The 10,336-nt window shown below is 30.7% G+C and overlaps 1 protein-coding gene across 1 annotated transcript; it reads left to right on the forward strand.

Annotated features, from left to right (window-relative positions):
* The first annotated feature begins 5,476 nt into the window (after positions 1 to 5,476).
* LOC104904752 (hypothetical protein) lies at positions 5,477 to 6,606 on the forward strand. The gene has a single exon (XM_010693119.4). It carries the CDS (start codon positions 5,583 to 5,585, stop codon positions 6,150 to 6,152), a length of 570 nt encoding a protein of 189 aa, XP_010691421.1. The 5' UTR covers positions 5,477 to 5,582; the 3' UTR covers positions 6,153 to 6,606.
* Positions 6,607 to 10,336: the final 3,730 nt, after the last annotated feature.

The raw sequence follows: 10,336 nt of genomic DNA on the forward strand, positions 1-10,336 counted from the left end.
TCTCTTAAATGTGTCAACTCTGTATTAGTTTTAAATCACTTCTTGTGTTTGTTGATGTTGTATCACACTGCATGGATTACTTAAAGATGCTTCAGTTTCTGCTGGAACATTATCTTCTCCTCTTATACAACCTATATCTTAACTCCTTCTATCCCCCTAATATAAGTACCTTACCATGACACATATTTTAGGTTGTCACATGACAGGTTTAGATGCTCCGAAAACCCCACACGAGAATAATAATATTTCATGTTCTATTCCAAATATATAAGTGCGCCACTTTCATCTTACCTTGACGGAATATAATTAGCTCTAAGGCGCCAAAATTACAATCTTTTGTTTTTAATATATGGCTCTCTTTGATTGCGGATTTTGGAGAATTTTTGGTGAAGTCATTACTAAGAACACAAATCTATGTCGATTGGAAATATCTCACCAACAAACTTCCCATGAAAATGATTGGGGAGAAAGAGAGGACCAATAAACCAAAACTCATTCAATTAACTACCATGAAAGGAGTAACTTTATCTTTTCTTTTTTTGTAACTGATTTACCAAACTTTGTCTGTGACACAGAAAATGACTTGTAAGAGTTTCTCTCTCATCATAATATGCATTGGTCACACTCACCCGTGAGATCATGAAGACTGAAGAACCCAGAAATAATTTCGCATCGCATAATGTTAATCTGCAGCAATCAATTTAATGGTTATAAGATGAGCACACGTGAATTATTTCAGTTACTGGTGTCTAGTGACTAGTATCATATACTCCTAGCATACATGCACGTACAAGTATTTGATACCATTCATTAAGTTTTCAATCGTGCTCCAAGCTCTTGATATCAACCATAATATACAATTTCATCCATATCTATATCCAATTTCCTTCCCTTTCTTTCTAGATACTAACAACTGGAATCTATTATGGAGTCTTAAATATTTTGATGGTTTCAACTTTCAATATGACAACTTTTAGCGTCATGAGGTTCACTATATTTTGAACATATTCTAGTCCTGATGCAACTATTATGTATGGTATCACCTAAGCTTGCCAAGTGGTACAACAAATAGGTGATGATGGGCTGATCCGAACATTGGTTAAAAAAAGTGGCCCGCGGGTAAGGGCAAGCCAAGTGCCAAAATCCGTTGTTTTTGGCTGGTCCAAAGTTAGCTTGATTTTCCAAATTTAGGATGCTCATGGTACGAGTTTCTTGTCTAAAAATTAAGTCGGACTCGAATTGCAGGCCAGAAATTCATGTCCGAAACTGGCCCATTGTAGACCTACAGACTTTGATCCATTTTCATCACGTCTTAAATAAACCAATAAAAATTGCACCTTTACAAATTTGATTTATCATGCATGTTGCCATGTATCACAATGTACTATTGTACTATATATATGAAACTTACAAATGTACTATGAATATTGTATTAATCTACTATATAGTCCTCTACTGGTAGTCTGGTACTATAAAGCCTTGCATTAGTATTTGGAGTTGGTACCACCACTATCTGCTAATATCCAAATACGAATTTTAGTCCTTATTGGTTACCCTGACCATAAATAACTTTAGTATCTCAAAGTCTCATGAATCTTCTTGTATCTTGTTAATTCTCTGCTTATTTGTATATTATATGGCATGTACTATGTCCTTATTGGTTACTTTGTAGTAGTATTGTACTAACAGTGTGGTGGTTTCGACCTAAGAATGCAAACCAGGAAACAATTAAAAAAACAATAATGATATACAAATTTATATGATTCACATTTCACACCATAATTATGGGTTGGCTAGTTCACAGACAGGCAAAAATTCAAATGTTTCTATGTTTTTGGGGAAAGAGGACATATTTCTAAATACGGAGACAAAATTGTGCAAAAGGGCAGTTTATAATTTTATATAGTACTCCCAAATATTCTTTCAAAAAAAATAGTACTCCCAAATATATAAACAGGTGTAGCTTGAAATACTATTTTATTATACAACACTTATGTGCACCGTGAGTATGGTATATCCAAAACTTTCTTTTGCTAATAACTTGTATGAAACCTCCAAATGTGCAAAATTCGCACGATAAGGAGAATTTCAAAAGAGCAAATGAGCAAAAAAAGCCTTAAGTGTACGTACCATGTACATGGTACACTCGAATATACGGTGAATGCTCTCCTTGCTCGAAAACGAGACCAACATATAAACAACGGAAAGTTTACTATATACATAAGCCTTGCCCATGGAGATTACCGGCTAGTTAGACTGGATAAGTTGTTACTAAAAAGACATTAATTAGTAAGTAGTAGTGAAAAATCAACCCAAGTTATGCTAGTTTAATTGGACATGGCTGTAAAATGCAAAACCACATATGATATGACAACTTGAGATTAATATGAAACACATATATTATTATCGGAAGTCAAATTATATCTTTGGTCGAAATTAGATGAAACAATAAAGTAATCAACTGCAGCCAGAAATATAGATTTCCTTTCTATATTAATTTTATATGATCATTAATAGCCATGTAAAGTAATTATAGCTCGCTACCAAAAAAAAAAAAAAAATAGCTTTCCACATTAAGTATAGGCGAAATGCAAGTGGGCTTACTTAGTCAATGAGTTCTCGAGAACGTATGCATGGCAAAATGCTAACCATGCAGCAACATGAAATACATGTAATGATGTAATCACAAAGTGATCGAAATGCATCTGATGAGTTCAATTTAATTTAATTTAATTTAATAATTATGTATGGTTGATGGATATCCAATACTTTCACGTACACTTGTGGGAGGCAAAACGATCAAATTTCCTAGGCATCATCGACTGTGAGCCTTGTCAATATATTTTGTGGGAATTTTTTTTTTTTCTTCAAAAAAGAAAAAGGTAAGGATAATACTTATACAATTATAAACGCAAAATTATGTGTTTAATTCTCACAATGCTAAAAGTTAATTTGATTGAAGACACTTGTCCTATACTTGTCACATATATTACATTGGTAATATATGAACAATCAAAAAAAAAAAATGGATAAACTAAGGTAGGACAGTTATATATATATATATATATATATATATATATATATATATATATATATATATATATATATATATATATATATATATATATATATATATATATCAAAGTAACCTTTATAATAGTGTTAGCACGTGCATTGTCTCCTTGTTACTCACACACTAGTACATATATATCCTTTGCATTATGAATATGCTTAATTTGCAATATTTTGACTTTCGTTCTATTTTTCAATTCATGTACTATTTTAGACTGTATTCTTTTATTAAGTAGTCCACCTTCTTTTTTTGTTCTTCCTATTTCTTTTTCCAAGTTTGTCAATGCACGCTTTTATATTATTAATATCTTTAATTACGTATCAGTAAAAATTATAAAATTTTAATATACTCAACTGAGAGGAATCAAACAAGGCTACATGACTATTATATGTTTTCTGTAATTGTCTGCTCGAGTTTTTTGAATAGTGTCGAGATTCCAGATAAATGGGAAGAACGAAAAAAAATGGAGAAAGTAATGTAGAAGAAACAATTGTTACTATATGTAAAAAAATATTTAGATTAGTCTCAATATATATTTTAAAAATATCACTTTTCTATAATTTATACTACTAGATAATTAAACATACTTACACACACTAGTACTTCAAAGTTACATCTATACGCTTTATATCTTTGATAATAGCTCGATATACTTTATAAATAATAGGATTTTTTAACTAGAATAATGAAAACTTTTTTTTCTTTCTCTCACGATAATACAAACTTTTGATTATTTTTAAATAATACAAACTTCCCACCAAATTCCTACAGCAGGTCAAGTTTTAACTTGTGACCTTTAAAACAGGTAAAAAAATTTAACAAAACAAAATTTCTTTCTCTCCTCTCCCTCCCCCAACCAACTGTAACCCTTCACCTACCCCAACCCCACCCCCACCCTCACTCCTGCCCACGAAACCACCCTCCCCTCCCCTATAAAACCACCCCCACCCCACCACGAAACCACCCTCCTAGCCACAAAACCTCCTCCTTCCACACTGCCATAGCTGGGCAAAATCACCACACCACCATCAAATTAACCAAAAAAATAAATAAATTGCGACAGATCATCACCATTTCATATCATATATTTCAATAAACTATCAATCGAAATTTGATGCAAGATGAAAAATTAATATTAACAACAAACTTCAATCAAAAAGACAAGAATTCACTATAATGCAAATCGTTGACAAATCAGAGACAAAAATTCAATCAAAGAGACAAAAATTCACTATAACATCCAAAAATCAACAGAAATCCGTAAAAGAACATGCAAAAAGTCCAGAAAATCGAAAACCTAAACAACTAAAATGCAAATCGTTGACAAATCAGATAACAACAAGTAATCCACAGGTGATCGCCGCAGAAAAAAAGGGGTAAAACAAGTAGATAGAAACTGACTTTTGCGAAATATATTGTGATTTAACTATCACTCACGACCATTTAACTATCTATTGTGATTTTTACGTAAGGAAAATATAGTCATGTGAGGTCTTGTTAAATTCGTCTCGATATATACTTTCAAAAATATCAAATTTGTATAATTTTACTAAAAAGTAATTATAAATATTAATACTTGAAGTTGTATATTGACAAGTCTGAAAAGTCAATTGTTGTAATAGAAAAAGAACTAAAGAAGTATAATATTTGCTCATGTTGCTAATACGCAAAATTGGTTAAATTCAAATGTAGATTTGCCCCTAGGTACAAACATAATGCAAAATAACATTGAGTTAATTGTAGGTTGCATTGTAACCAAGAGCCAACTTCCATTTTCTCTCTCTCAATGAAGGTGGCTGAAATTTTTTTGTTTGTATTTTTAAAAGAACAAACAAAAGGGAAGAACAAAAGGTAGTTGAACACACTTCATTGAGTTACATTCTTTCTGAAATATACTTCCCTACCCCTAAAACCTAACGTCCAAAGAACCCTTATTTCAATCATACGTGAATCTCGTGTTCACAAAAAAAATTAGTCATAGTACTTACTAAAAAACAGAAAATAATTTCAGTTCATCAACACAATGCAGTTTATCCAGATTCTTAGAAAGAAAATATCAAGATAAAAAAGATCCTTTTTCACTGCATAAAGCTAACTAAGTTCATGCAACATATCAAGCCTACAAAAAAGTACTACAACGCAATTACTTCTATTAATTACTTACTAGAAAAGATGCATACACTCTTTTTTGCATCCCCACAGAAATGAAATGCACTTTCATCTTTACATGCATTGCATGAAAAAGACCTTCAACTGCATTCTTTTGTAATCACGTAAATTAACAACAAACTCAAGAAAAATCTAGATTTCGACACTTACAACTCTATGGTCCACAAGATCTTATATTGAAATCTTAAGCACATAGAGTTTTGTACCCATATAAATAAGCCTTACCTCACACTTATCTTATTCATCATCACTTGCAAAAGAAACCCTTAAGTGCAACAAAACATTAGGTTATCTTTCAAGCTAGTTACAAGTTACAAACTTAAAACTTTCTCATATATCCATGGCACCACCACATGGAGAAGCAATTCTTTCATCCTTACCTATGCCACCAACCAAAACCTTCTCAAAACCACCAAAACTCTCTAATGATAACCTTAAAAGGACGGTCTCAGACATTGCTTTCGAGTTAAGCAAAGAGATCGAAAGAGAAATAGAAGAACCGAAACCTCTACCAGCTATCTCTGAAGCAGAAGATGCAAAGTGTGAGTGTTGTGGGATGAGTGAAGAGTACACACCAGAGTACATAAAGCGTGTACGGGACAAATTCTTAGGAAATTGGATATGTGGTTTATGTTCTGAAGCTGTGAAAGAAGAAATGGAGAAAAATGGTGGGAAATGCAAGGAAGCCCTAGATACTCACATGAGCCATTGTGTGAGATTCAATAAACTTGGTAGGGCTTATCCTGTGTTATGTCAAGCTCAAGCCATGAGAGAAATTTTGAAGAAAAACTCTAGGGTTAGAGCCAAATCTATGAGCCCTAGAGATATTAAAGGTCCTAAGAAAGGTTCTATCACTAGGAGCTCAAGTTGCATGCCTTCCATGATGAATCATCTTAGTCTTGACAACTAATTAATTCATTAATACCATATTGCCATGCATGTTTAATGTTTTTGGCTTTGGTTAGAATGATATTAACTTCTAAGATGGTTTTTTTTATGGTTGACATCAAATTCATTGTTTTAACACCTCCTTTTTTTTAACTTCTAAGGAGTTTTTTTTTTTCTTAAGTTAATTAGTATAAGATATACTAATGATCCCACTTAGATGTTCTACACATACACCCATTTTTAGGGTTTTTTAAGTGGGTTTTTAATAGCATATCTTATATATGTTGATGAGAACCATTATAAACTTTGCTTGTAATCTTTTTTTTTTTTTTTATGTAACAAGACTTTTCTTGATGTTGTTAGATGCCATTATTGGAGGTGCCAACTTTGGCTTTTCCTTTCGGCCAAACCGGAAGTCTTTATCTTGTATTATGCATAATATATATGAGAAAACTAATATAAATATTTTATCTTAATTTACTGTGTTATTAATTATTTCAGCTTGTCATATTAATATACTTTTATTCAGAGATCCAGCTTTCAGATTTAAGTTGTTCTTCATCTGCTTTTTACTCATAATTAATGGTTTACGCCTGAATTGAATCAAACTGAGGCATTTGAAGAGGAAGGAAGAGAGCATATGCTTAGTTAGATAATTAGTTACAGAAATAGTATTATTTTCTTCTTCAATTCAATGTAAGGGGAAACAGATTATTACTAAATAATCAATTAATTAACTTCTCTATTACTTTCTTCAGCAAGGATATATATAACCGCACAATAGTTAGTCTTGTTTATATAACACTGCTTTATAAATTATAATAATATTTATGATAAGATCACTACCCCACATTAATTTGTATCTTGAAAGGGTTATTTAATAAGTTAAAGAGATCACTTAATTATAGGTAATGGATCATTTTGTACTTTAAAAATGTCACTTTTACTATAAAACCGTCTTACTATAAATTAAATCGTGATAATAAAACGGTCTTATATGAGATTTTATAATAGTGTAACTCATCCATTTTTAACAAATGACGAACATGAGTTGAGAAACAATAATTACATATTTGTACGTCATCCAACAAAGAATTAAATAATTATGAAAACAATCATATTTAGTTATTAGGATATTTGAGTTATTATGTATAAAATTGTCCTCAATTAATTGTCTTGTTAAGTTTGGGCCACTTATTAAGAGAGATCTATGTGAAATGCAATAGTTAGTTTAGGGACACATGTCATACGGGTTGAGTCGATCTGTAGGGAGTAGGGAGTAGGGACATATGGGTTGAGTAAGTTTTCCATTAAGGCTCCGTTTGGTAGGGCGTAAAACGTTTTCCCGGAAAACTGTTTTCCTCTATTTTTAGTTTTACATTGTTTGGTTGGCAAAAGAGTGTAAAACCATTTTCCCTTGGGGTAAAATTACTCTCCCAAGGATGGAAAACCATTTTCCTTTCAAAATGAAGGGAAAACTATTTTCCTTCTCTCTCTTGTACACTCCTCTCACTACATCCTTACTTTCCCTTTCATTTTCCTTTCATTTCATCATTTTTTTTACATCGAACCAAACAACGGAAAACTAATTTTGGAATTGTGTTTTCCATTGTAAATTGTTTTCCATGAAAATCATTTTACACTGAAAATATTTTACGCCCTACCAAACGGAGCCTAAAGTAAAGACAATTATTTGAGAACAGAAGAAGTACATATGATGAACTACTTCCTTTCATCTTTGTAGTTCCTTCGTCTGATTGGCAAGTTCGTTATCTTCGGATGTTAATATCTCTTATCATGTACAAGTAAAAGTTAAACATGATAGATATTTGAGAATATATTGAGATGAATCTAACAAGATTGCATATGACTACTTTTCTAAAACTTTTTTTTGTAAGGAAAAACCTTCATAAGTAGAGGATAGTAAAGAGAATCTCAGCTTATCAAGGATCAGAATTGAGAAATCAATGCTAAGCTCTCTTAATTTAAAAGACATGCTTTAACCACTAAGCTAATTATTCTTCATTTTGTTTTACTTATTACACGAATAAGGCTATGTTCAGTTCACCTTATTTTTGCTTATTTCAGATCTAATCAGATCAGATCAGATCATATCAGAAGAAATAAGTTCAGATCAGATCAGATCAGAAAAAATAAGTTCAGATCAGATCAATCAGACAGATAGATCAGATCAGACAGATCAGATCAGATCAGACAGATCAGATCAGATCAGATCAGATCAGATCAGATATTCAGATCATTCATGCTTATATTTAAAAACTTATTATTATTAAATATCTTTCACTACATATTAATAAAATTATAATAATATGAATATTAATAAAGTACTCATTGAGACGAATCAAACAAGACCCCACATGACTATATTTTTTCTTATATATTGAGAAAAATCTAAAAGATTATCTCTTATTGTGAATAGTGTCAAGATTCTAAGTGACAAAGATAAAAAAAATACAAAGGGGGTATTATTATTTACTAGTACATTTGTTCAAAAGAATTATTATTATTGTTGTTGTTGTACTTATTAATTATTAATATTGGTAATTATTATTAATCTTATTGTTACCATTATAAATGTCATTGTTATTATTATATTAAGTTATTTTGTTGTTATTAAATAATAGAAAATTAAAAGCCACGTGTTAAGAACATAAGATTGACGCAAAAATAAGAAATATATAAAATATGATATCTCAAATTCATGATAACGAAACTACTATATCGGATTACATTTCAAAATAAGCTAAGTGTGAGATACAAATTATAAATTTAGATTCGGTATACCTCTTCCTACCGAATTTCAAATCTCTCTAGCTATTTGAAGTTGCACGATATTTATTTATTTTTTGCTCAAGTCATAGTTGTTTGTATATCTTGTTCTATTTTATATGGAAAAAAAAAGTTCAGTTTGCCGACTTCTCAAGTGTGAAACTTTTTTTTAAGGGAAAGTGTGAAACATTGTATAAGTGCTCTTATAAAATAATGACTTGAGTTATATAATTATTTTTAGTAATAATAATAATTATGATTATAATTATTATTGTTGTTCTTATAATAATGATAATAATAATATTATTATTAATAATAAAAGTTGTATAAAAGTTGTAATAGAAATAAAATGATAATAATAGTAACACTATAAAGAATATTTATAATGTATTGCATAATAATGATTTACAAAGTAATAATATAATAGTAATAATATATTTTATAAAAGATAAGATCTTGTTGAAAAAATAAGTTCAGATCAGATCAGATCAGATCAGATCAGATCAGATCAGATCAGAAAAAATAAGTTCAGATCAGATCAGATCAGAAAAAATAAGTTCAGATCAGATCAGATCAGAAAAAATAAGTTCAGATCAGATCAGATCAGATCAGATAAGTTCAGATCAGAAAATTTCAGGTGAACTGAACATAGCCTAAGACTATCAATCATATGAAGTACTCCCTCCGTTTTTTTTAGATGTAACATTGGACTTTTCACATTTGCCGAGGCACAACTTTGACCGATAATATCTCCAATTGTATAAAAGTAATAATTATAAAAAAATATATATTTGGAAAGTGTATACCGTGACGAATCAAACAAGATCCCACATGACTATATTTTTTCTTATGAATAAATAACAATCAGTGGTCAAAGTGTAAAGGATGAATAGTGCCCAAAGTCAATATGTTACATCTAAAAAACAGATGGAGTATATTATATGTAAATAGTGTCCAAAGTCAAAATAATAAAACTAAGAGAAAGAAAGTAGCTCGCCAAAACAAAGCAAAAAGAAATGAAACAACCTGCTTTATGATGCGTTTGCATGTGAGATTATATAGTTCTAAACTTGTAATGATGTTATAGCCTTTAGGTGAAAATAGAAGAAGCATGCAAAATCCTTGCATATATTATGCTTTTAATTTCCCTCAAAAGGAAACCAAAATTTTATCGTGAAACTTCACATGAAAATTATCTTCGATGAAACTCTTTTATGTCTGTGAAGCAAAAGATATTTTAGAGACACTGATGGTGCTTTTTCTGTTACCAAGGAGCCAATGAGGTAAGGATCTGGATGGCATAGCAAGTGTAACAGTATAATATAGGTAAGGCCTTAGAGTGTGCTTTTTGTTGCTTTCAAAAAAAGGATAATTTGCCAAAAGGGACCTTGGAATTTTTTGTTTTTGCGAGAAGGG

The sequence above is a fragment of the Beta vulgaris genome, chromosome 9 (genome assembly GCF_026745355.1).
Source record: "Beta vulgaris subsp. vulgaris cultivar EL10 chromosome 9, EL10.2, whole genome shotgun sequence".
Taxonomy (NCBI): domain Eukaryota; kingdom Viridiplantae; phylum Streptophyta; class Magnoliopsida; order Caryophyllales; family Amaranthaceae; genus Beta; species Beta vulgaris.

Coding starts and splice junctions, on each gene's coding strand:
- LOC104904752 (XM_010693119.4), top strand. CDS start 5,583: ATGGCACCACCACATGGAGAAGCAATTCTTTCATCCTTACCTATGCCA.